We start from the raw sequence: 27,500 nt of genomic DNA, 5'->3' as shown, positions 1-27,500 counted from the left end.
TACACACACACACACACACACACACACACACTCACTCACACACTTACAGACAGACAAACACACTCACACTCACACAAACACACTCACAGGCACACACACTCTCACTCACACACACACTTATAGACACACACACACACTCTCACAAACACACACACTCACTCACACACACACACACACTCTCACACACTTACACACACACACACACACACACACGCACATGCACACACACACTTACAGAGAAACACACTCACTCTCACACACACACTCACTCACGCACTTACAGACACACACACACACCCACATGCGCACACACACACACACACGCACACGCGCGCACACACACACACACTTACAGACACACAAACACACACACACGCACACACACACACTTAGACACACACACACTCTCACTCTCTCACACAGACACACACTCACTCACACACACACGCACAGTGGCAGCAGTGTGTGGTTGGAGTACAGGCGGGCCCCTGGGGTTGAGATTAATCAGCAGGATGGTTCAGACATTGGCACAGACGTGTGTTCAGCTGTGTGCATCTGCTGGGGGGGGGCGGGGGGGGGGGGGTCTGCACTGTCACACAGCAGCCACATTCGGTCATGACTGCCCCCGAGGGAGGGGGTGCAGGCGGTTTCATAGTGTGTGTGTGTGGGGGGGGGGGGGGGGAGTGCATTAGTGTGTGAGTGTGTGTGTGTGTCTGTGTGTGTGTGTGTGTGTGTGTGTGTGTGTGTGTGTGGGGGGGGGGGAGGGGCGGAGTGCATTAGTGTGTGTGTGTGTGTGTGTGGGGGGGGGGGGAGGGGCGGAGTGCATTAGTGTGTGTGTGTGTGGGGGGGGGGGGGAGTGCATTAGTGTGCTTCAGGGGGTTAGATTACTAACCCATGGCTCCTGCAATGACGACTGCAGACCTGGGTGCCCCCCCCTCCCCGCTTGTGCCCCAACACCTGGGTCACATGTTTTTCCCAAACGTACATAAAGCCCTTTCATACACCAGTCTAGTTTGCTACTCAGGTTCAGTCTTTTCTAGCTGGAGGAACTCTAAACTCATCACTTCTGTACGAGTAGCTCCTGCCCCAACACAGACCACCATAAATTTAACCAATTAATTTAACAACAGCCAAAATGCAATAAATGAACAATACAGAACACATGGTATTACTTACAGCGATAATCTACAGCATAAGAGCAGAAAATAAAACCTGCGATAGCTTAGTCTGTTCCTCGCTCCGTTTGGCAGTGCATAGAGCTGAGACACGGGAGTGAGTAGGAGCTCAACACGCTATATCTGCAAACGGTCAAATCAAAAATAGATGTAATATTTATATTCATAAAATATGTGCATAGTCACAGTCCATTTGACTGCAAATCATTTAACGGAAACATTTACACGCTAAAGATTTGACTCATTTAAACATAAATAATAACTGATATGAACGCATTGTTACAAACTTGCACCGACAGGCCTTATACCATACACCAAAAAGAGATAATAATAATAGTAATAATAATAATAATAATGTCACATTACAGGACAGAGCAGACATTGCCACATTAATACACTGCACACAAACACTATTCTTCACTGGATAGAAAAGCCTGTATTTGGGAAAACGAGCAGGACACTCACGTCATGGAATCAGCCTCTAGGGGAAATTTAACTTACAGCATGGCTGGGGTGTGGCCCATGTTAGATCGCCATGGTTACCCAGCTGCCACACCCCAGAGACCGTCCTGAACATCAGGGAATGAGAGAATACTGACAACAGACCTGGGTGTGTGTGTGTGTGTGTGTGTGTGTGTGTGAGAGAGTGTGTGTGTGTGTGTGTGTGTGTGTGTGTGCGTGAGAGAGAGTGTGTGTGTGTGTGTGTGTGTGTGTGAGAGAGAGAGAGTGTGTGTATGCGTGTCTTTGTGTGTGTGTGTGTGTGTGTGTGTGAGAGAGAGAGAGTGTGTGTGTGTGTGTGTGTGTGTGAGAGAGAGAGTGTGTGTGTGCGTGTCTTTGTGTGTGTGAGTGTGACTGTGTGTGTGAGTGTGTATGCGCATGCATGTTTGTGTGCGTGTTGATGCATGTTTGTTTCGTTCTTTCATCCTGTTGTTTTTTTATCCTCCTCTCCCAGTAATACCAGCTACAGTGGGCACCCCTGTAGTCATATGTTATCTGTAAAGAAGTGTTGATGCACGTCTTTCTCACTCTCTCCACCTCTCACTCTTTCTGGTTCTCTCTCCGTCCCTCTCTCCACCCCTCCCTTTCTTTCTCTTCCTCCCTCGCCCCCCTTCTCTCTCTCTGTTCAATATTCTTTATTGCCGTGACACACGTACATATTGCCGAAGCCAATAAAGAGGGAAAAAATGATGCAATTATGTGCAGCAACAACAGAAGCTGTTATTATGCTTATGGTAATAGGAGTAATAACAGCATTAATAATGCATGGCTTGCTTCAGTGTCCGCTGTTCTTCAGGCTTTGACAGTTTGCAGTGACACGCTCCCAACAGTGCACAGATCCCATCCTCCCCGGGGATATTCCGGCTTTTGGAGTGTCCGGAAGAGTCGGGAATATTGGGAATACTGCTTTTTCCCAGAAGGGATTTCTCTGTTTTCTCTGCATGTGTCAGTGTGATGTTAACTATAGAATGAGATCACCCATCCTTATCGGCAGTGGTATGTGTGTGTGCATGTGTGTGTGTGTATGTGTATATGTGTGTGTGTGTGTGTGTGTGTGTGTGTGTGTGTATATGCGTGTGTGTGTGTGTGTGTATGTGTATATGTGTGTGTGTGTGTGTGTGCGCTGCAGTGTTTTTAGGGGAGGGGGGAGCATGTGGGTGGGGCCTGGGACCTGGGCTCCTCCCCTCTCACTCCTGGTTCTCCCTCTCACCACACAGCGTGTTTCTAACTGCTACACTTCAAATTAATCTCACATGGACAACTCCCTTAATCCAGGGCCTCCAGCCCTGGCCCTGGAGAGCCACAGGGTCTGCTGGGGTCCCCAGGGCTGGCCCCGGAGAGCCACAGGGTCTGCTGGGGTCCCCAGCCCTGGCCCTGGAGAGCCACAGGGTCTGCTGGGGTCCCCAAGGCTGGCCCCGGAGAGCCACAGGGTCTGCTGGGGTCCCCAGCCCTGGCCCCGGAGAGCCACAGGGTCTGCTGGGGTCCCCAGCCCTGGCCCCGGAGAGCCACAGGGTCTGCTGGGGTCCCCAGGGCTGGCCCCGGAGAGCCACAGGGTCTGCTGGGGTCCCCAGCCCTGGCCCCGGAGAGCCACAGGGGCTCTCCGGGGCCATGTTCGCTGCCCTTCATGAACTCTGCCGATTGTTTTTTATGAGGGTGTAGCTGGGAAACACAGGGCCTGGAGGCTGCGGGTTTGAGTCCTGGGTCAGAAGGTAAAGCTAGTGTCCTCAGATAGCCTGGGCTGGGCTGTGTGAGAGCAGCAGATGTAATGAGATCTGACACCCAATTAAAGGACCGCCTGTTCCCTTCCTGCTGTCGATTAGAGTGACACACACACACGCACACACGCACACACACACACGCACACGCACGCGCACGCGCACACGCACACACACATACACACACACACACACACACACACACAGCACAGCACAGCTCCAGACCGAGTTAGACATGCTGTTGTCTTGCCTGCTCTTGTCCTCTTGGGCTGTGGTTAAAGTTGTTGAACAGGGTTAAAGCTGTTCTCCTGGAGGGGGGGCTGGCCTTGGGCTGGGATGGGTTAAAGCTGTGCTTCTGGAGGAAGGGGGGGGGGGGGGGGTGCTCTTGGGCTGTGCTTCTGGGGGGGGGGGGGGGGGGTGGCTGGTTTTTGGCAGTAAAGGGTTAAAGCTGTGCTCCTGGGGGGTGGGGCTGGTCTTGGGGGCAGTGCTCTTGGGCTGTGTTCCTGGGGGGGGGGGGGGCTGGTCTTGGGCTGTGAAGGGTTAAAGCTGTGCTCCTGGAGGGGTGCTCTTGGGCTGTGCACCTGGGGGGGGGGCTTGGGCTGTGAAGAGTTAAAGCTGTGCTCCTGGGGGGGCTGCTCTCGGGCTGTGCTCCTGGGGGGTGCGAATTACTGTCTCAGCACAGTGTGTGCCTCTCAATCTCACTGATCAGTGCGTTGGCATGGCGATCACATCTCCTCAGTGTGGGGGGGGTGGGGCGAGGGGGGGCACTGAAGGAGCATCTTCATTTGTCAGCCAGTGTGTTCCGGACCGCACCCCGGACCGTGGCGGCGGGGGCGGGGGGGCGGCGGGGCGGGGGGGCAGGGGGGCGGCGGGGTGGGGGTTGCGGCGCGGGGGGGGTGCCCGGGAGGGGGGGGGGGGGGATTTTAGCATGCGGCGGACGCTCCTCCTCATCTTCGCCTTCGTCCGCTTGCAAGGTCACAGCGGTTTTTTCTTCTTTTCCCAGGTTGCTCGTGTCTGCTGGCTTGAGGGGGTCACATGACCTCCCCCATCATGTGATTACATTAGGAGTTCGGTTTAATTTGACCCTTTAATAATATTACTGGTGGGATACGGTCATATGTAGACTCTCTCTCTCTTCACTGTTCTCTTATTCCCCCAAATCAGATGCAAAGTAATAAACTCGGGTCCCTGATCTGAAGATTATGGCTCTGATTATGAAGGTTTCGCGTCAGAAGCTCTTGTCAGTGTTCAGTCGGAGGTGATCTCTTGTGATTTTATTACCCAGGGACACAGACGTTTCCTGCTTTTTACTCGTAGTTCTGATGACTTTTTTGTAGAAAGAACTTTCTACTGGAAAGCAGAAATAATGCTGAAGACAGACGAATCATTCCAGACTTTGCCTTGGCATCTCGTACTTTCTCATATCAGCAGGGATTGTCATATCAGACGTTGAAAATGTTTTCATCGCTGTTGAATAGTTTCGCTCGGGGAGTGTTTTTCAGAGGTCCAGTGACTGCAGGGGCTCCCAGCTCTCCTCGGGTGTAAAGAGCTCATCGTACTGAGGCCTCCTGCAGAGCAGCGCCCTGTGAGCCGCGTCACTCATTCCCGGCAGAGAGGAGGAGAGGGAGCGGGAGGCCGGACTGATCCCCGGCAGAGAGGAGGAGAGGGAACGGGAGGCCGGACTCATCCCCGGCAGAGAGGAGAGGGAGCGGGAGGCCGGACTCATCCCCGGCAGAGAGGAGGAGAGGGAGCGGGAGGCCGGACTCATCCCCGGCAGAGAGGAGGAGAGGGAACGGGAGCCCGGACTGATCCCCGGCAGAGAGGAGGAGAGGGAACGGGAGGCCGGACTCATCCCCGGCAGAGAGGAGAGGGAACGGGAGGCCCGACTCATCCCCGGCAGAGAGGAGGAGAGGGAACGGGAGCCCGGACTCATCCCCGGCAGAGAGGAGGAGAGGGAACGGGAGCCCGGACTGATCCCCGGCAGAGAGGAGAGGGAACGGGAGGCTGGACTCATCCCCGGCAGAGAGGAGAGGGAACGGGAGGCCGGACTCATCCCCGGCAGAGAGGACGAGAGGGAACGGGAGGCCGGACTCATCCCCGGCAGAGAGGTGGAGAGGGAACGGGAGGCCGGACTCATCCCCAGCAGAGAGGAGAGGGAACGGGAGGCTGGACTCATCCCCGGCAGAGTGGTGGAGAGGGAACGGGAGGCCAGACTCATCCCCGGCTGAGAGGAGGAGAGGGAGCGGGAGGCCGGACTCATCCCCGGCAGAGAGGAGGAGAGGGAGCGGGAGGCCAGACTCATCCCCGGCAGAGAGGACGAGAGGGAACGGGAGGCCGGACTCATCCCCGGCAGAGAGGAGGAGAGGGAACGGGAGGCCAGACTCATCCCCGGCAGAGAGAAGGAGAGGGAACGGGAGGCCAGACTCATCCCCGGCAGAGAGGAGGAGAGGGAACGGGAGGCCGGACTCATCCCCGGCAGAGAGGAGAGGGAACGGGAGGCTGGACTCATCCCCGGCAGAGAGGAGGAGAGGGAACGGGAGGCCGGACTCATCCCCGGCAGAGAGGAGAGGGAACGGGAGGCCGGACTCATCCCCGGCAGAGAGGAGGAGAGGGAACGGGAGGCCAGACTCATCCTTTTATTTACTTTTAAACGACTTCACTCTCACGGTGCATTAATCAGCATTTCAGACTCGCAGGCTGGCGTGGAGCCGCAGGGCAGCGTGGTCCTCCAGTGAATTTAATCAGCTTCGTTTATAAACCATGACAACAAAAAAAGAGAAGAAGAAATAGAAGAAAACAAGCCCCAGAGCGGATCTGCTGTCTGCGGCCACACCAAATTAAACGGCACAAGACCTCCAATAACGCAACAACACAATAACGCTAATGCGCTGTTGTGTTTGCGTCGGTACATAACCGCTCAAGAGCTGCCTGACAGCTCGGCTGAAACAACGTTTTCACAACTCCAGTCCCAACACTCTTACAACGTTTTTACAACGTTTTCACAACTCCAGTCCCAACACTCTTACAACGTTTTTACAACGTTTTCACAACTCCAGTCCCAACACTCTTACAACGTTTTCACAACTCCAGTCCCAACACTCTTACAACGTTTTTACAACGTTTTCACAACTCCAGTCCCAACACTCTTACTACATTTGTTGTTCTGTATCACGCTCAGATTGGAGAGGGAAAAGTGCTGGACTGTTTTCAGGATTTAATACTGGGCCAGTCCAAACCAATAAACTGCAGAACTGATGCACAAATCCATCTGTCTGAAATGTGCTACTCTCACTGTCTGTCTACTTGTCCTTTTTGTGTTATTCTTCATACTTACTGTTTGTAACCCTCAGCACATTACTGATCCTTTTATTTTATCCCGCGGGTATCAGAATTCAGTCTGCGGCTGCTTTGTTTTTTTAGCACGTTTCCACACCAGTGATTCATCCATTCAAGCCATTGATTGGCTAAAGAATCCACACATCTTCTTGTCCAGGCCATGATTGGTTGCTGATGGAAACACCAAATACCTGCAGACACTGCAGCCAGTCAGGAGTAGAGTTAGACAGGCTGGTTTTGGACGGCACAGGTTTGGTGCTGAGTGAGTGAGAAATGGTGTGTGTTCTGAGTGGATATTCCCGTAGAGGTACTCCGTCCTTGCACTTTTGATTGATGTATAACTCAATCTCCTTTGTGTGGGCTGGCATTGCACAACTGCACCCTGGGAGAATAAAGCAGCTTCTCAAATGACATCTGGGAAAAAGAGCAGTTTTTATTTTGCGGAGTGAGTAGGAGTCTGTGGCAGTGGGATGTGAGGGTCGTCTCATGATGCGGTAATGAGACGAGCTGAAGTTTTATCGAGCTTCAGACATCATCTCCCCCAGGTTTCCCCCCGCCCTGCCCGTCACTCCCCCACCGCTGCTGTAATGCACACCCAGGGATGTGCGGGGGGGGGGGGGGCTCTGACATTGGACAGACGTAATCACCATGGTAACCCCATTCTTGTTTAAAATGATGATGTGTTTTGACAGTTTCATAATGTCACTAGACCCCACTGCCGTTAATCTTATCTTTTATATGTAATATAGTGTTGACACATATACAGCGAATATTTATGCAAATACAGAAACCGCTCTTCCTTCCTTATTTATTTATTTATTCATTTACTGAGCTGAGATTTAGTAAAACTCTAGTGTGGTGCTCATAAAAATACTTTTTTAAATATATTAATTTAATCTTTTTTTCCTTTAACAATGCGAGAGAAAATAAGTGCTCTTCCTGCTGACTGCGGCAGGTTTGGATGAAGCGGCTCTGCTGCTGGGTGCTAAAGTGTCTCAGGGTTTCTGCACTCAGTCTCGCATGGGTTAGCGTTAGAGTTATCTTTAGGGTTAGCGTTAGAGTTATCTTTAGGGTTAGAGTTAGCGTTAGAGTTATCTTTAGGGTTAGCATTAGAGTTAGGGTTTAGCATTAGGGTCAGGGTGAGCTTTAGTGTTAGAGTTAGCATTAACATCTAGCATTAGAGTTAGCATTAGGCTTACCATTAAGATTAGCATTAGCATTAGGGTTAGTGTTAGCATTAAGGTTAGCATTAACATTAGCATTAGGGTTAGTGTTAGCATTAAGGTTAGCTTTAGGGTTAGTGTTAGCATTAATATTAGCATTAGGGTTAGTGTTAGCATTAAGGTTAGCACTAACATCAACATTAGGGTTATTGTTAGCATTAAGGTTAGCATTAGCATTAACATTAGCATTAGGGTTAGTGTTAGCATTAAGGTTAGCATAACATTAGCATTAAGGTTAGCATTAACATTACCATTAGGGTTAGTGTTAGCATTAAGGTTAGCATTAGCATTAGGGTTAGTGTTAGCATTAAGGTTAGCATTAACATTAGCATTATGGTTAGTGTCGCATGGGTCTCACCCTGTTGTTCGGCTTTACGGCCACTCAGAGCAGGGTGTAATGGCATCTTAATGGCATCCTGAGCGATGAAGAAGAGGGTGTGACTGATGAAGAAGAGGGTGTAATGGCACTTCCTAGCAGGTCTAGGGACAACAGACCGCTCTCTTCCTCCTCCTCTTCCCCCTCACCCCCTCATGCTCATCCAGATCTGGGCGTGGGCAGCTGAACAACAGACAGGAAGCAGAGCCCATTCAGATTCTTTTCCATTTCCTTTTTTAAAAGAACGCCCTGATGTACGGATGAAGGGGAAGCATAGCCACAGATCTTTCAAACACTCCAGATACTCTGCTCCTGTGATTCTGTCTTATCGGAAGCTCCTCGGCTGCAGGAGGTTCCAGCTGATAAGAGGAGTTTCTGGCGCTGTGTTATAAAACTGCATCTTTCCGGGTCAGGGCCCGTAATACAATCCCAGCGTTCCCGCTTCAGTGGCTGAGAGACAGGACCTTCGGCGCTGAGAATATGGGATGTTTGATGCGTTTGTAGGACCTGTGACATGCTGTCAGGACTCTTTAAATGAACTGTGGAGCAAAAAACCTCTCATTTCCCCTCAGTCGGGGGAAGAACACACACACACAGCACGTTAAAGGGCTTATCAGACACAGGGGCTCTCAGACAAACATACACATACACACACACACACACACACACATGCGCACACACATGCACACTCTGCTCCTTCAGTTTCAAGGCTGTTGAGCTGCTCTTCCAGGAAAGTGCTGAGCTGTGCTGCACACACAGTGAGTGGGCTCAACACCACCTCAACACCAGCGTCTGAACAAACAGCGCTTTATTACAGGAGGCCTCCCACATCTCCTGCTATGCAGTCGCCCGTCATCTCTCTTATTGTGTCTCCCAGACAGATATCCCTGTCAGCCGCTGACTGCTCTATGGACCTGGTTGTGTGGCTCGGTCCGAGGTGGCCTTGACCTGGCTGTGTGGCTCGGTCCAAGGTGGTGTTGACCTGGTTGTGTGGCTCGGTCCGGCATGGTGTTGACCTGGTTGTGTGGTTGGGTCCGAGGTGGTGTTGATCTGGTTGTGTGGCTCGGTCTGCGGTGGGGTTGACCTGGTTGTGTGGTTGGGTCCGAGGTGGGGTTGACCTGGTTGTGTGGCTCGGGCCGAGGTGGTGTTGACCTGGTTGTGTGGCTCGGTCCGAGGTGGGGTTGACCTGGTTGTGTGGCTCGGTCCGGCGTGGTGTTGACCTGGTTGTGTGGTTCGGTCCGAGGTGGTGTTGACCTGGTTGTGTGGTTCGGTCCGAGGTGGTGTTGACCTGGTTGTGTGGTTCGGTCCGAGGTGGGATTGACCTGGTTGTGTGGCTCGGTCCGAGGTGGGATTGACCTGGTTGTGTGGCTCGGTCCGAGGTGGGGTTGACCTGGTTGTGTGGCTCGGTCCGAGGTGGGGTTGACCTGGTTGTGTGGCTCGGTCTGAGGTGGGGTTGACCTGGTTGTGTGGCTCGGTCCGAGGTGGGGTTGACCTGGTTGTGTGGTTCGGTCCGAGGTGGGGTTGACCTGGTTGTGTGGCTCGGTCCGAGGTGGGGTTGACCTGGTTGTGTGGCTCGGTCCGAGGTGGTGTTGACCTGGTTGTGTGGCTCGGTCCGAGGTGGGGTTGACCTGGTTGTGTGGCTCGGTCCGGCGTGGTGTTGACCTGGTTGTGTGGTTCGGTCCGAGGTGGGGTTGACCTGGTTGTGTGGTTCGGTCCGAGGTGGTGTTGACCTGGTTGTGTGGTTCGGTCCGAGGTGGTGTTGACCTGGTTGTGTGGTTCGGTCCGAGGTGGGGTTGACCTGGTTGTGTGGTTCGGTCCGAGGTGGTGTTGACCTGGTTGTGTGGTTCGGTTCGAGGTGGGGTTGACCTGGTTGTGTGGTTCGGTCCGAGGTGGGGTTGACCTGGTTGTGTGGTTCAGTCCGAGGTGGTGTTGACCTGGTTGTGTGGTTCGGTTCGAGGTGGGGTTGACCTGGTTGTGTGGTTCGGTCCGAGGTGGGGTTGACCTGGTTGTGTGGTTCGGTCCGAGGTGGTGTTGACCTGGTTGTGTGGTTCGGTTCGAGGTGGGGTTGACCTGGTTGTGTGGTTCGGTCCGAGGTGGGGTTGACCTGGTTGTGTGGTTCGGTCCGAGGTGGGGTTGACCTGGTTGTGTGGTTCGGTTCGAGGTGGGGTTGACCTGGTTGTGTGGTTCGGTCCGAGGTGGGGTTGACCTGGTTGTGTGGCTCGGTCCGGCGTGGTGTTGACCTGGTTGTGTGGCTCGGTCCGAGGTGGGGTTGACCTGGTTGTGTGGTTCGGTCCGAGGTGGGGTTGACCTGGTTGTGTGGTTCGGTTCGAGGTGGGGTTGACCTGGTTGTGTGGTTCGGTCCGAGGTGGGGTTGACCTGGTTGTGTGGCTCGGTCCGAGGTGGGGTTGACCTGGTTGTGTGGTTCAGTCCGAGGTGGGGTTGACCTGGTTGTGTGGCTCGGTCCGAGGTGGGGTTGACCTGGTTGTGTGGTTCGGTCCGGGGTGGTGTTGACCTGGTTGTGTGGTTCGGTCCGAGGTGGGGTTGACCTGGTTGTGTGGTTCAGTCCGAGGTGGGGTTGACCTGGTTGTGTGGCTCGGTCCAAGGTGGGGTTGACCTGGTTGTGTGGTTCGGTCCGAGGTGGGGTTGACCTGGTTGTGTGGCTCGGTCCGAGGTGGGGTTGACCTGGTTGTGTGGTTCGGTCCGAGGTGGGGTTGACCTGGTGGGGTTGACCCGGCTGCCTCTGATGAACTTCCACACAGACGGCAGCTGCTGTCTGCAGAGTCGCAGTGTTTCACGATCGATAGGCTCCACTTTCACACGGAAGCCTTTTATATAACATATATTAACCGCGACAGTAATTGCAAACAGAATGTCTCTTGCAGGAGTAGGTGTCAGGGTTTGGAATGTGTTCTTTAAGAGATCTGAAGGCGCTCGGGGAGCTGTGTAGGCAGTGAATTATTTGGCCTATTTTAAATGTTAAAACTTTTGGGATTTTCTGTTTGTTTGTTTTGATGTGGAGTCTTAAAAATGAGTGATTTGTGCTTTTTGGTTTTTCATAAACGAAGCTTAAGAATGTCCTCGGCTGTGAGACAGGCGCAGTGTAATTTGCCGCTGATGTGGTTAAAGAATCCAGCTCTGAATAATCCGCTGGGTGATCTCAGGGTAATCAGGGACCTGAGGCTTTGTGCATTCAGTGTTTCATCAAACAAAAGTGCCCTCCAATCACAGGCCAGCAACAGCTGCCGCATGCACATGCTCATCAGGGGCTTAGTGCAAGGGCTGCTGGGATACCGGCGTAAATATTGGCCGCTCGCGGCTCCGTGGGGGAGATGGGGAGCCTTTGTGTGGGAGATTTGTAACTCCTCCTTGTGTGTCCCGTCTGCGTCCATGCGCTCCACAGGCAAGGGGAATGAACAAAGTGTGGAGATTAACCCCCCCCCCCACTGTGCTGCTGTCTCTCTCCTCCTCTCTCCTGTATTCTCTCCGTTTCCCACAATGCACCTCACTGGCAGGACCATACAGCTCATTCCGCTGGGCTCTGCTGTGTCTGTGGAAAGCTGTCTGTCTCAGTGACAGGCCTTCATTGATATATCGCCTGCGAGCTCACGGGATGCTCCGTACAGAGATACCTCAACCATGGGGGGGACGGGGGGGACGGGGGGGACGGGGGAGACGGGGGGGGGGGGGACGGGGGGCTGATGGAAAATTACAATCTGGTCCCAGCTTGTTTTGAGCTAATACATGAATTTCATTTTTTAAGAAGCCTCTGTCTCACCTCTGCTCATGTCAAAGGGTCGTTACATCACCACGACAAGGAATGACCAATAAAATAAAATGGTAGTAAAATATAAAGAGGTTCAAAACAGCAGTTTTAAAATGATAAAAATCATATTGTAAATTGAAAAAATGATACTGAAGTGCAGCTCACCCAGTGAGCTTTATATGTCCCTGCCGTGTGTATATGGTGTATGGTTTATTACATTATGTGTGATGAGAGTGGTGTCTGTGTGGCCAGGTCATGTGACCGCAGATTCCCAGCAGACTGGTGTCCACAGCAGCAGGTTGAGATGCTAATAGATTTCTCTGGTATTTTTTCCATATCATCCCCAGTGACCTGTCATCTCAAACACAGCAGCCAATCGCGTGCAAGCTTTCATGTATGTATAAGTGATGAGGTCACGATGGTGCAGCGGGGGAGTAAACGCCAGCACACGCCTGTGTGAGCCTCTACACAGCGCCGCGCCAGCACACGCCTGTGTGAGCCTCTACACAGCGCCGCGCCAGCACACGCCTGTATGAGCCTCTACACAGGGCCGCTCTCTCTCTCTCGCCCTCTCCCTCTCTCTCTCTCCCTCCCTCTCCCTCCCTCCCTCTCTCTGTCCCTCCCTCCCTCTTTCTCTCACCCTCCCTCCCTCCCTCTCTCTCTCACCCTCCCTCCCTCCCTCTCTCTCTCTCTCTCCCTCCCTCTCTCTCTCTTTCTCTCCCTCCCTCTGTCCCTCCCTCCCTCTCTCTGTCCCTCTCTCTCTCACCCTCACTCTCCCTCCCTCCCTCCCTCTCTCTCTGTCCCTCTCTCTCTCTCTCTCTGTCCCTCTCTCTCTCCCTCCCTCCCTCTCTCTCTCTCTCCCTCCCTCTGTCCCTCCCTCTCTCCATCTCTCTCTCTATCCCTCCATCCCTCCATCTCTCTCTCTATCCCTCCATCCCTCCATCTCTCTCTCTATCCCTCCATCCCTCCCTCTCTCTGCCGTCACTGTTTAAACTTTGATCGATTGTTTTTGTTGTGTTTTTTTTGGACTCTGCTTCATCAGCATCCTGATGTGTTGTTGATTATTCACACAGTCCTGTGACATTTCAGAGCCCAGTAATGACTTGGGGCCCCAGCATGCAGGCTGCCCTTAATGCAGCACTTATAATTCCACTCTGATCCCCTGCTTACAGCTCAGTGACTCGCCAGTCCCGCGGCCCTCTGTCCTGTGTGCGTACGGTCAGACAGACAGACTCGCGGTCCTGTGTTCGTACGGTCAGACAGACAGACTCACGGTCCTGTGTGCGTACGGTCAGACAGACAGACTCGCGGTCCTGTGTCCTGTGTCCATACGGTCAGACAGACAGACTCGCGGTCCTGTGTTCGTACGGTCAGACAGACAGACAGACGTGTGGTCCTGTGTCTGTACGGTCAGACAGACAGACTCACGGTCCTGTGTTCGTACGGTCAGACAGACAGACTCACGGTCCTGTGTTCGTACGGTCAGACTCTTCTCTTCAGCATTTTCTTTTTGTCGTTCCCTCCCTCCCACACTCCCTCCCTCCGTCCACACTCCTCCTCCCAGAGCTCAGTAGCGGAGGGTCCATGTATAATTTATCTGTGTAAAAATTCTATTTGTGTAATTTGTGCAGCTGGGGGAAAAATAACATCCCTTCTTTTAAAAGGCCTTTCCCGCTTTTCTTTTTTTCTCCTCTCTGTCTCAGAATTGAACAAAATTGAATTTTTTTTTTTCTGCACTTTGGCACTGTCATTTACATGATTGGATAAAGAAATATAAAACCTGCCTGGTTACAAAGAAACAACTAAGAAAAGAGAATTTCCCTGTCTTTCCCTGTCTCTCCCTCCCCCCCTCTTTCTTTCTCTTCTCTCTTTCTCTCACTTCTCCACACCCCCACTCTCCCCCTCTTCCTCTCCTGTATTTATCTCATTCTCCCGATCCCCATCCTCTCCATCTCCCCCGTCTCTCTCTGTATCAGTAGAGAATGAGTTCTCAGTCTGAAAGAGAGTGAAGGGATTGATGGAGTTACTGATCTATCGCAATTTTCTTATTAATTTAATCTCTCTCTGTCATCCACAGCCCTCCTGTCTTTCTCTCTCTCTCTCTGTCTGATTCTCCAGCCACTCCTCCACAGTGCTGTGGAGACACCCGCCCTGTGGTGGGTGGCATTATTCCGCATTTCTGCAGCTCAGACGGGTCTGTGTGTGTGTGCGTCTGTGGTACAGAGGTGCTGGACCTGCTTGGCAGGGGAAGCACACATTGGGACTGAGGACCTGTCTGTGGGAAACACACAGTGGGACTGAGGACCTGTCTGTGGGAAACACACAGTGGGACTGAGGACCTGTCTGTGGGAAACACACAGTGGGACTGAGGACCTGTCTGTGGGAAACACACAGTGGGACTGAGGACCTGTCTGTGGGAAACACACAGTGGGACTGAGGACCTGTCTGTGGGAAACACACAGTGGGACTGAAGACCTGTCTGTGGGAAACACACAGTGGGACTGAGGACCTGTCTGTGGGAAACACACAGTGGGACTGAGGACCTGTCTGTGGGAAACACACAGTGGGACTGAAGACCTGTCTGTGGGAAACACACAGTGGGACTGAGGACCTGTCTGTGGGAAACACACAGTGGGACTGAAGACCTGTCTGTGGGAAACACACAGTGGGACTGAGGACCTGTCTGTGGGAAACACACAGTGGGACTGAGGACCTGTCTGTGGGAAACACACAGTGGGACTGAAGACCTGTCTGTGGGAAACACACAGTGGGACTGAGGACCTGTCTGTGGGAAACACACAGTGGGACTGAGGGCTGTAAGGCCTGTCTGTGTTTTTTAGAGTAAACTGGCTGGTACTGGTTTGTATTCTAGATCGCTACTCTTGCAGTGTAAATGACTTACAAAATCCAGGCTGCCTCTGGCACAGGCTCACCGAGGGTTAAATCCATAATGGTCTGGAGAAGTTTGTCTCTGGTCTGCCAGGCCTGGGCTGAAGCAGGATGACTCAGGGAATGTGTTTTTTCCCCTATAACAGAGCGACGCAGTGTTTGGCTGGGATGGCCGTTGTTTTGGTTTTTTCTCTAACAGAGCGACGCAGTGTTTGGCTGGGATGGCCGTTGTTTTGTTTTTTTCTCTAACAGAGCGACGCAGTGTTTGGCTGGGATGGCCGGTGCCTTTGGGCTTCACGTGGATGTTTGTGCCGTGGAGACTGGAGTCTGTGTTCCGCACAAGCTTTGATTTTCTTTGACCTTGAGTGGCCCTCTCTCCCTCCCGCTCTCTTCCTTTCTTTTTTTGTCTTTTTTTGTTGTCCATTGTCTGAGTCTCCCACCTGACCAGTCCTGTGTGGCTGCGGGCAGTGGGTAGAGCTCTGTGTGGCTGAGTCTGGGGGCAGTGGGTAGAGCTCTGTGTGGCTGGGTCTGGGGGCAGTGGGCAGTGGGTAGAGCTCTGTGTGGCTGGGTCTGGGGGCAGTGGGCAGTGGGTAGAGCTCTGTGTGGCTGGGTCTGGGGGCAGTGGGCAGTGGGTAGAGCTCTGTGTGGCTGAGTCTGGGGGCAGTGGGCAGTGGGTAGAGCTCTGTGTGGCTGGGTCTGGGGGCAGTGGGCAGTGGGTAGAGCTCTGTGTGGCTGAGTCTGGGGGCAGTGGGCAGTGGGTAGAGCTCTGTGTGGCTGGGTCTGGGGCAGTGGGCAGTGGGTAGAACTCTGTGTGGCTGGGTCTGGGGGCAGCGGGCAGTGGGTAGAGCTCTGTGTGGCTGGGTCTGGGGGCAGTGGGCAGTGGGTAGAGCTCTGTGTGGCTGGGTCTGGGGGCAGCGGGCAGTGGGTAGAGCTCTGTGTGGCTGGGTCTGGGGGCAGTGGGCAGTGGGTAGAGCTCTGTGTGGCTGGGTCTGGGGGCAGTGGGCAGTGGGTAGAGCTCTGTGTGGCTGGGTCTGGGGGCAGTGGGCAGAGCTCTGTGTGGCTGGGTCTGGGGGCAGTGGGCAGTGGGTAGAGCTCTGTGTGGGTGGGTCTGGGGGCAGTGGGTAGAGCGCTGTGTGGCTGGGTCTGGGGGCAGTGGGTAGAGCTCTGTGTGGCTGGGTCTGGGGGCAGTGGGTAGAGCTCTGTGTGGCTGGGTCTGGGGGCAGCGGGCAGTGGGTAGAGCTCTGTGTGGGTGGGTCTGGGGGCAGTGGGTAGAGCGCTGTGTGGCTGGGTCTGGGGGCAGTGGGTAGAGCTCTGTGTGGCTGGGTCTGGGGGCAGTGGGTAGAGCTCTGTGTGGGTGGGTCTGGGGGCAGTGGGCAGTGGGTAGAGCTCTGTGTGGCTGGGTCTGGGGGCAGTGGGTAGAGCTCTCTGTGGCTGGGTCTGGGTCTTTTGCTTTGCTTCCCTCACTTTTGTCACTTGTTTGTTATTTATTCATTTATGTATTTTTTTCATAAAGACTCATTGGAAGCCAGTTTGCTTGTAGGATCAGGAACAAAGCAAAGCACCAAATTTCAAGTCAGCAAATAGGGTCTCCTTTAAAATGTGATCCCAAAGAGACTCTTAAACCAGCGTTCAGAAAACACCACTGTTTTTCCACTGCTAGTTTATTTAATTGCAGATTGAAATTAAAGTAATGATTTTTAGAGGGAGAGAGATCAACATCGATGGAGAGAAAGAGCAGGAAGGGGTATTTAGGAATAAGTGGCTGCAGTTCAGAAGTAAAACTAATTTACCTCCCTTTCAAAAGCAATTGAAGTTAAAGCTGATTGAAAATAATGCTCTTTCCATCAGAGGTGCGAGAGAGAAGTGCTCTTGAATCTCTAATGTTAAGTTCAAACGTTTCACTGATTCGCCCTGTGTGATCATCAGAGAGCCCTGTTGGTCTGGCATTACCTGGCTGTGTTTTAACTCTAAACGTGAGAGTGTGTGTGTGTGTGTGTGTGACTCTAAACGTGAGAGTGTGTGTGTGTGTGACTCTAAATGTGAGAGTGTGTGTGTGTGTGTGTGTGTGTGTGACTCTAAATGTGAAAGTGTGTTTGTGTGTGTGTGTGTGACTCTAAATGTGAGAGTGTGTTTGTGTGTGTGACTCTAAATGTGAAAGTGTGTTTGTGTGTGTGACTCTAAATGTGAAAGTGTGTTTGTGTGTGTGACTCTAAATGTGAAAGTGTGTTTGTGGGTGTGACTCTAAATGTGAAAGTGTGTTTGTGTGTGTGACTCTAAATGTGAAAGTGTGTTTGTGTGTGTGACTCTAAATGTGAGAGTGTGTTTGTGTGTGTGTCTCTAAATGTGAGAGTGTGTTTGTGTGTGTGTGACTCTAAATGTGAAAGTGTGTTTGTGTGTGTGTGACTCTAAATGTGAGAGTGTGTTTGTGTGTGTGTGTGACTCTAAATGTGAAAGTGTGTTTGTGTGTGTGACTCTAAATGTGAAAGTGTGTTTGTGTGTGTGACTCTAAATGTGAAAGTGTGTTTGTGTGTGTGACTCTAAATGTGAGAGTGTGTTTGTGTGTGTGTCTCTAAATGTGAGAGTGTTTGTGTGTGTGTGACTCTAAATGTGAAAGTGTGTTTGTGTGTGTGTGACTCTAAATGTGAGAGTGTGTTTGTGTGTGTGTGTGTGTGTGTGACTCTAAATGTAAGAGTGTGTTTGTGCGTGTGACTCTAAATGTGAAAGTGTGTTTGTGTGTGTGTGTGACTCTAAATGTGAGAGTGTGTTTGTGTGTGTGTGTGACTCTAAATGTGAAAGTGTGTTTGTGGGTGTGACTCTAAATGTGAAAGTGTGTTTGTGTGTGTGACTCTAAATGTGAAAGTGTGTTTGTGTGTGTGACTCTAAATGTGAAAGTGTGTTTGTGTGTGTGTCTCTAAATGTGAGAGTGTGTTTGTGTGTGTGTGACTCTAAATGTGAAAGTGTGTTTGTGTGTGTGTGACTCTAAATGTGAAAGTGTGTTTGTGTGTGTGTGTGTGTGTGTGTGACTCTAAATGTAAGAGTGTGTTTGTGCGTGTGACTCTAAATGTGAAAGTGTGCTTGTGTGTGTGTGTGTGACTCTAAATATGAGAGTGTGTTTGTGTGTGTGTGTGACTCTAAATGTGAAAGTGTGTTTGTGTGTGTGTGTGACTCTAAATGTGAGTGTGTTTGTGTGTGTGTGAGAGACTCTAAATGTAAGAGTGTGTTTGTGTGTGTGTGACTCTAAATGTGAGAGTGTGTGTGTGTTTGTGTGACTCTGAATGTGAGAATGTGTTTGTGTGTGTGTGACGCTAAATGTGAGAGTGTGTTTGTGTGTGTGTGTGTGTGTGACTCTAAATGTGAGAGTGTGTTTGTGTGTGTGACTCTAAATGTGAGAGTGTGTTTGTGTGTGTGTGACTTTAAATGTGAGAGTGTGTTTCTGTGTGTGACTCTAAATATGAGAGTGTGTTTCTGTGTGTGACTCTAAATGTGAGTGTGTTTCTGTGTGTGTGGAGTTCTAATTGTTTTAAAGCACACAACACACAGAAAGGGACACACACAGACACAAACACACACACACTGTGTGTTGCTGCAGGGACTGACTGTGTGGACTGCCACACCTGTTACCACGGATACCGCGGGCAATTTTAAAGGCAGTCCTGCTTATTCTGCAGGTTTTCCAGTCCAGCAAGGGGGAGGGGGTGGGGGGGGGGCACTGAAAGCTCTCTGAGGTGAGAAGAGCTTCAGAGAGAATTTTTAAAAAAACATCAAAACATCTGTACCTCTCTCGCTCTCTCTCTCTCTCTCATGTCAGACTTGCTGTTGTTGACATTAGTGTGCATTAAATTTTAAGAATGTTTACATGAAGCCAGTACTAGCTTAGAGTACTAGCCCCTCCCCCTGAAAACCATGCAGGGGGAAGGAACATTCATGGGGGGTGAGACAAAGTGGGGGGGGGGGGAGAGCAGGCTCAGTGTAGCCCCTATAAGAGCAGCTCACTGTAGCTCCTATAAGAGCAGCTCACTGTAGCGCCTATAAGAGCAGCTCACTGTAGCTCCTATAAGAGCAGCTCACTGTAGAGGGTATAAGAGCAGCTCACTGTAGCGGGTATAAGAGCAGCTCACTGTAGGCCCTATAAGAGCAGCTCACTGTAGCGGGTATAAGAGCAGCTCACTGTAGCTCCTATAAGAGCAGCTCACTGTAGCGGGTATAAGAGCAGCTCACTGTAGCGTGTATAAGAGCAGCTCACTGTAGCGGGTATAAGAGCAGCTCACTGTAGCTCCTATAAGAGTAGCTCACTGTAGCCCCTATAAGAGCAGCTCACTGTAGAGGGTATAAGAGAAGCTCACTGTAGCGGTTATAAGAGCAGTTCACTGTAGCGGGTATAAGAGCAGCTCACAGTAGCTCCTATAAGAGCAGCTCACTGTAGCAGGTATAAGAGCAGCTCACTCTAGCGGGTATAAGAGCAGGCTCATTGTGGCGGCTCATGGCGGCTGGATGGAAGAGCGGCTCGATGAGTCGGGCACTGCGTGCGACTGCTTCAGTAATCTGGCGGGAATGGTTGGCATAGAGAGTGGATCCAGGGGATAGGGCAGAGCTTCTCTTTTCTGTCTGGATTTCACGGAGCTCTCCTCCCACACCCCTGGTGTGTGAGAACACATACATTAGCAGTGGAGTGGCTGGTGGCCATTATGGCTCTAATACATCAGTTCCGTTCAGGAGTGGCCCTCCTCCATTATGGCTCAATGTCAACTGATGTTTCCCATTACACTTACCCTCTGCACTTATCTTCCTTAAACATGTCTGCTGTCACTGTGTGGCACTCTGATAGGTTGCTTCTCTACTTGGTAATCACATTTCTTTCAGGCAAACTAACTCGTTTAGTTTGATAGGTAGCTTTTTCATTGGAAGATTGGAGTGCATTTGTCTGAGCTGATTGGTGCATTTGTTCACTCATAAGTTTGGGCATTGGTTCATTCCCTCATTCATTATTTTGCTCATTCATTCTATAGTTATTTTGACATTTATATTTTGGGTGTATGTCTGAACTTGCCATTTAGCATGCATGCTAATCTCGCCTTGCGCGCTCCCTGGTGTGTAAAATAGTTTTTGTGTTAATTAATTGCAGATTGTAAAAGTATGGGCCGGTGGTCGGGGGAAAGTCGAGCTCAGGTCCTCCACCATAACGTGTGTTTAATGAGTCAGACGTGAGAGAGCTTTCAGACGATCTGCTACGGAGTCCTCCAGGAATTGAAATGTTGGGTATTGATATGGGTGTTTATCTCAGACTGTGTTGGGTATTGATATGGGTGTTTATCTCAGACTGTGTTGGTATTGATATGGGTGTTTATCTCAGACTGTGTTGGGTATTGATATGGATGTTTATCTCAGACTGTGTTGGGTATTGATATGGATGTTTATCTCAGACTGTGTTGGTATTGATATGGGTGTTTATATCAGACTGTGTTTGGTATTGAGTTGGGTGTTTATCTCAAACTGTGTTGGGTATTGATATGGGTGTTTATCTCAGACTGTGTTGGGTATTGATATGGGTGTTTATCTCAAACTGTGTTGGGTATTGATATGGGTGTTTATCTCAGACTGTGTTGGGTATTGATATGGGTGTTTATCTCAGACTGTGTTGGTATTGATATGGGTGTTTATCTCAGACTGTGTTGGGTATTGATATGGATGTTTATCTCAGACTGTGTTGGGTATTGATATGGATGTTTATCTCAGACTGTGTTGGTATTGATATGGGTGTTTATATCAGACTGTGTTTGGTATTGAGTTGGGTGTTTATCTCAAACTGTGTTGGGTATTGATATGGGTGTTTATCTCAGACTGTGTTGGTATTGATATGGGTGTTTATCTCAAACTGTGTTGGGTATTGATATGGATGTTTATCTCAGACTGTGTTGGGTATTGATATGGATGTTTATCTCAGACTGTGTTGGGTATTGATATGGGTGTTTATATCAGACTGTGTTTGGTATTGAGTTGGGTGTTTATCTCAAACTGTGTTGGGTATTGATATGGGTGTTTATCTCAGACTGTGTTGGGTATTGAGTTGCGTGTTTATCTCAAACTGTGTTGGGTATTGATATGGGTGTTTATCTCAGATTGTGTTGTTTATTGATATGGGTGTTTATCTCATACTGTGTTGGGTATTGAGTTGGGTGTTTATCTCTGACTGTGTTGGGTATTGATATGGGTGTTTATCTCAGACTGTGTTGGGTATTGATATGGATGTTTATCTCAGACTGTGTTGGGTATTGATATGGATGTTTATCTCAGACTGTGTTGGGTATTGATATGGGTGTTTATATCAGACTGTGTTTGGTATTGAGTTGGGTGTTTATCTCAAGCTGTGTTGGGTATTGATACGGGTGTTTATCTCAGATTGTGTTGTTTATTGATATGGGTGTTCATCTCAGACTGTGTTGGGTATTGATACGGGTGTTTATCTCAGATTGTGTTGGGTATTGAGTTGGGTGTTTATCTCAGACTGTGTTGGGTATTGATAGGGGTGTTTATCTCAGATTGTGTTGGGTATTGATAGGGGTGTTTATCTCAGACTGTGTTGGGTATTGGTGTGGTTATCTAGGTCTGGTTTATTTTCCAATATCAGAACTATCTCATCCGTGTTATTTCTTTAGTCCCTGTTATTGACAGAGATGTAGCGCATTGTAATGATACACACGTTTCCTCTCCCGTGTCTTCATCCATCGCATCACCCTCTAATGTCTAACTGAGGGATATGTTTCATCTACAGCAAGCAGCACGCAGACAGAGATCTCCCCTTATTATGGCGAGAGTGAAACCTATTTAATTACGATTAGTCTGGTCGGCTTTCAGATGGCATTGATTATTTTATGTGACTGTCACTGAGATGGCTCTAATAGGCTTGTAATGTTTCATTATAAAGCAGTAATATATCGTCTTAATTTGTCATACTGTTGTTAGTTTTTATTGCGGTGCCGATTCCAGACTAGGCTGTCTGATCAGAAAGCAAGAGCAACAACAAATGTGTGTGACTACGTCTCTCTGCGGCTGATAGCAGCAGGGTCGGGCTGACCTGCGTATGACTTCTCAACGTATGTCTGGTATTTTATGTGTCACAGCGGGCTTCCCTGTTCTCTCTGTCTGGATTCTGTCACATTTCACTTGTTTCTGTTTGACACTTTTCATCTGACACTGTGACACCGGAGTACTGAACCTCCCTCAGAGAGAATAATAAACTCACTGTAACATTAAAGCTTACCTGTGTGTGTGTGTGTGTTTGTGCTGTGTGTGTGTGTCTATGCTGTGTGTGTGTGTGTGTGTGTGTGTGTGTGAGCGTGTGCATCTGTGTGTGTCTGTGTGTGTGAGTGTGTGTGTGTGAGCGTGTGCGTCTGTGTGTGTAAGTGTGTGTGTGTGTGTGTGTGTGAGCGTGTGCATCTGTGTGTGTCTGTGTGTGTGAATGTGTGTGTGTGAGCGTGTGCGTCTGTGTGTGTAAGTGTGTGTGTGTGTGTGTGTGTGTGTGTGTGTGTGTGTGTGTGTGTGTGTGTGTGTCTGGGGACTGACGTCAGTAAGTCCTGAGGGGACTCCAGCTCTTCCCAGAGGGGCTCATCTCTGTGCTTTTGTTGAGGGTTCAGCTGTAGTTCTGTGGATCAGCGTACAGCGTATCATATTTCCACCCCCCAGGCCCCCGAACAGGAGAGACCCCCAGTCTCTGGGCTGAGGGCTCCAAGGTCAGCCAGCAGCCTTTCTGCTCCTGTCAGACCCACCGAGCCTGGGGGACAGACAGCTGCAGACCCTCACTGTCAGTCAGGAAGGCTCTGCCACTCGGCCACAAGCTCTGCTGAGAGGGCCAGGCCCAGCGACATGTTTCAGGCTTTTTATTTAATCCAACAAGGTGTTTGTCTCCCCAGCAATACATAAACATGCTGCAGTATCAGCCAGATACGGTCACCCCTAACAGACCCCCCTCCATGCCAGACTGTGTGATTGGCAGGCTGCCAGCCAATCAGATGGGAGGGTTTCTGCATCTCCCTGCCCCTGTAATGGCCGGCTGCATATGATTGGCACTTTCTGAACCTCTGGAGCCAATAGCCAGTGAGTACTGGAGTCTGTGCGCAGCAGGATTGGGTGGAAGGGCTGTTTCTCCCACAGCAGCCGTAGTAATTGGGAAAGGGTCACCTGCAGCTTTTGCTCTGTGGTTACGAATGTAATACACAAACCCTTAACCCCCCCCCCCCCCTCCCCTAAAACAATCTATAAACAAATGGAAGGGCTGTCTGGGTTGTCCCTCTTGCAGGAGTAAATCACAGATGGATACCTTTTTGTGAAATGATTGACTGGGCTTTTATACAAACAGTGGTTGGGGAGGGGGGTGGCAATGCAACTTCAAAGCCATTGTGTGCGAGGCGGAAACCATGGGGACGGGGAGAGCACATTCCCCCCCTGTTGATTGGCTAATTGCCGGATCTGATTGTGAAGTCGTCAGGTGGGAAAGTTCCATCCTGGGCTGATTTCAGCGGCGGAGCGGAGACCCTGAGGCCCTAAGCGCTACCTGCAGCGCTACCTGCGCCTCTCACCTGGAGCGCTACCTGCGCCTCTCACCTGGAGCGCTACCTGCGCCTCTCACCTGGAGCCGCTCGGCCGCACTCCCCTGCAGCGACAGCAGGAGGCTCGCGCCCGGGTTCGGCCGTGTTCGCGCTGCCAGCGTAATCCTCACTGGTCCCACTTTGTATTTATAGATTTTCTAAAATTAGCATTCTACTGGTATCTGAATAGTCAGCGCCCATACGCCTCTGTCCCTGCATAGATTATTCACAGGATTCTGCGTACTTCAGTGTCTTTCTTTACAATCTGGCGTCATTTAAAATATATATATATATATTTATTTATTTTGGTCAAAGCACAATGAAGTCTTGTTTTAATAAATGAAATGGAAAAGCATCAGCAGTTATAATACTATCACATCTGGCATGCGCATTAAGCCCTCCTTTAAGCTGGCATTAATGCTTTGAGTGACGTGGAAATGGAGCAATTTGTGTCGCGGCCTAAATTCGGCCACCCTGCACCTCGGGTTTGGGAGCCTCACGAGACTGAATCGCCCTGTCCGCGTGTGAATGTTTCCCGGGAAAATAAGCCACCCTGGCACGACAGCCCATCTAAGACTTGATAGCAAAATTCCAAAACATAACCATTAATCAAAATCATGAAAGCCCGTGCAAATATTAGGTTACTGTTGGCTAGATATGTTTTGTCCTGAATAACGTAGAAAACATCGGTGTCTAAAAAAGGGTGTAAAATGGACTGTCGTAGCGACCCATTTGTAATATTATGAGTTATAATAATTAAATAGAGTCTGCGCCGCGATCGTCGGAAAGCGGGTGTGTTATGAATAATTCAGGTTTGTCAGAACGGGGTGTTTCGCTCCTCTCTCTCTCTACCTCGCGAGGTCAGTGGGTGCAGACGGCAGGACTCTCTGGCGGTAACGGCTGCGTATGAAGTCGCGCTGAAGCGCGTGCGGAGCCGCGGAGCAGAGACGCCGGTGTCGGGGAGCGGTCTGAGCAGTGTGTGCGGCAGAGAGTGAAACAGATACAGTCATCGCCCAGTCTGTGACGAGATGGAGGCTGTCTTGCACGGGTGATTTAAAAAAAAGAGAAAAGCAGCTCTACGGCTCGGCTGTTTTTGCGCCGGGTTCTGACATCTGTCGGAGGGAAGAGCGAAATCCTGGACGCTAGAAAGCCGGTGATTTTTTTTTATTTTAAATCGCCTGTTTTTGAACTCAGCCTCCGGAGTGCTCGAGGGCTGGGTTCCACCGCGGAAACGGACCGAGCGATGACTATACCCACAGGCGCGCGGTGCACCCAGCCGGCTTTCCGTTTCATCATAGGGTAGCAGCTAATACCAGCGGTGCTAACCGTCTTTCGAGCGCGTTCGTTTCGTCCCCTGCTGTTTTCACTTAGCCTACTCGTATTTGCTATCGAACTTTAAAATGTCTTGAAAGGAACGTTCTGGCAAAAAAAGATGAGCGTAAGTATCAGCATAAGTATGTCAAAGCTGTGTGTGTGTGTGTGTGTTTCTGTGTTTCTTCGCGCGCGTGTGTGTTATGGTAATTCTTCACACTTAATATTATGTTTATATGCTTGCATTTATATGCTCAGAGGGGCTTGGGTCTCCTGTGCTCCGCGTACTTAGTTAAATGGCGTTTCCCGGTGTTCTTCCGTTTCCTTTCATTCCTCATCAGTTTATAGATGATGATCTTACACTCAGCATACTGCACATAGGAAGCGACCGGCACGATCTAACGTTGTAATGCGACGTTAAGGTGTTGGCCGTGTCTTTACTGTGCTTTTTTAAATCACGTCTGCGATCGTTATTGATGGTTATGTTGTTGCTGTTGCGTTGCTGGGTGGGTGCTGACTGTATCTTGTTTCTCTCGTGACTTTTTTTGGAGCATGACATCATTTTTGGTATGAATGACTTTGCATAATATGAGGCTGGTTTTTTCACCTTAATAAATGTAATGGTATAATATGCAGGCTACTGTTGCCACCTATGGCTGGGCCAGCTGTTTTGCATAGCAACTTCTGCTGCGCTGGATTCTGTAGGCTGCTCGTCGTCAGGCTAGACATTACAATTTCCGAGCGAACGCTTGAGCAGCTGGTGCCGTTCGTGTGGCTATGCTTGGTACAGTCGGTGTGACGCAAGCGTCATTGGTGGACATTATTTAACGCTGTTTATTTTCAGGTCTGGCCGAATAGCACTCTAGACACTCTTTCCTGTCTGTCAGGACGGGGTGTGTGCAGCTGTCAATTTGCATGCATTGTATGCCAAATGCAGGGAGAGCTTGTAGACTGGGGGCGGGACAGGAGCTTAATCCTCGAGGATAAACTAGAGCGGGTCCCACCGAAACCCTGCCAGACAGAAAGGAGGATTTCTCTCTCCAAAATCACTTTGAATAATTACACACTTAAAACGGAACAAAATGACCTGACGCGATAGATGGAATAATAATGCTAATGCGGGCGCGGCGCGGCTTTGGCGCTGCCAGTCGCGTGAAAGGTCTGCCTCAATCCCGCTCTTCTCCGCGGAGCCGTTGCCCTTTTAAGGAGCTGAGCAAGTGCGAAAGATTAAAAACGGATTCCCACGGCTTTCCCTCCCCTGTAACTCCAGTAGGGTTCCAGCCTGTGTGCAGTTGAGCGCGGAACCGCGGCCGGGTTCCTGTCCAACGCTCCTATTTGTAGTTTACTGATTAAACTGTCCAGCGGCTCCGTAATGAGCGGGTTGGTTTTGCGAAACGAAGAAGCTGTGACATCAACATCAGCGCTGGTTAGATGAGCGTTTCGGTAAGGTGGAGCGGGATGTAGCTACTTGCTCTTTGTTACGTGTGCTGTACCAAAAACTCGCGAACTTGCGCGTGAATGCGGGGCGTGCAGAAGAAAAGCCGCCTGACTGCACTTGTGCTCTGATGGGTGACAAGTGTACAGCATAAGTTATGCACTTTAACCGCACTCGGTTCCGACCTCCCGCGCGGCGATCCGAGCGCCAACGGTAGCTAAAGACGCGCGACCAAAGGACGGTTGTTGTTTCCTACTATTGGGTGGTACCGAAATTATTGAATTTCCCTGGACTGATCTTTGTTTCGGGGGGGGGGGGGGGGGGGGGGGGAAGCAACCCCACGTAGAGTGGAAATATATATTTATTGAAGAAGGCGCTGGCAGCCAAATCGCTGGAATGTACGTTGCAAGGGGTACAGTGGATAGCTAGCCATAATCGGTCTCTCAAACGCCGGCTAGACCTTTGCAAGTCAATCTCTACACCATTCCCGATTTATGAGGTGGCACACACCACGGCGTTCTCTCCGCGTGGAAAGACAGTAACTATTTTGCTGTTTGTGAATATATCAGTGACTTTTAACGCGTCTGACCTTAAACACATCGCGAAAGTAAACGCGTCAGGCTTTCGGTCGTGACGTACAGTCGTGGAGAGGTTGTTAATCTGTGCAGTCAGTCACTTTCCTCGGCCCTTGCATGTTTTGTCGTGGAATCGCTGAAGTGCGGTGTGGCGTAGCGGGCCGTTATATTAACCTCTCCGGTGTGTAGTGGTGTCCGGCGATAAACTATAGCTATAGCACCTACCAATGTGCAGTCGGAACTTGGCATAATTTCAGGCTGTTGGAACTGCCCGGTGTGAGCAGCAGTAGCCTTATTTAATTTACTTAGAAAACAAAAAGCTCATAAGATTTAGGTCACGGCGAGGCTTGTGAGGACACATAAACACGGCGCACGTTTCCATTAACAGTGTAATCAATCAAACCGCGCGCTGCCGCGCTGCTTCCCCAGCGACGGCCGTTCCGCAGGTCTGAGGGGCACACACACTCAAGGTTAGCCGCTGTGTGAGTCCGATGTGTCTTTTTTCCAACCCACATTAACTCCATAAGCATGCCAACCGGAGTCTGTCGCCTCGCGAGGCCAGGAAGGCCCACCGAAATAACTGTACGTTGGCTTGGTGTCATTCCCTGGCGTTCAGACATGC

The 27,500-nt window shown here is 50.6% G+C and overlaps 1 protein-coding gene across 3 annotated transcripts in view; it reads left to right on the top strand.

Annotated features, from left to right (window-relative positions):
* The window catches only part of schip1 (schwannomin interacting protein 1), a 239,212-nt gene that overhangs the window by 164,845 nt on the left and 46,867 nt on the right, over window positions 1-27,500 (top strand). Inside the window, exon 1 of one of the 3 annotated variants that reach the window (XM_035386431.1) lies at window positions 24,364-24,995. The exons of 1 other annotated variant lie outside the window; for it this stretch is intronic. In XM_035386431.1, coding sequence (XP_035242322.1) covers window positions 24,990-24,995 — 6 coding nt within the window. In that variant the 5' untranslated portion in view covers window positions 24,364-24,989. Of the gene's footprint in view, window positions 1-24,363; window positions 24,996-26,138; window positions 26,312-27,500 lie in introns of those variants that run through there. One more of the 3 variants, XM_035386430.1, reaches the window with a different exon arrangement.

Source organism: Anguilla anguilla, chromosome 12 (assembly GCF_013347855.1).
Source record: "Anguilla anguilla isolate fAngAng1 chromosome 12, fAngAng1.pri, whole genome shotgun sequence".
Classification (NCBI taxonomy): domain Eukaryota; kingdom Metazoa; phylum Chordata; class Actinopteri; order Anguilliformes; family Anguillidae; genus Anguilla; species Anguilla anguilla.
The sequence above is the reverse complement of the archived record's forward strand: the minus strand, read 5'-3'. Positions and strand labels throughout refer to the sequence as shown.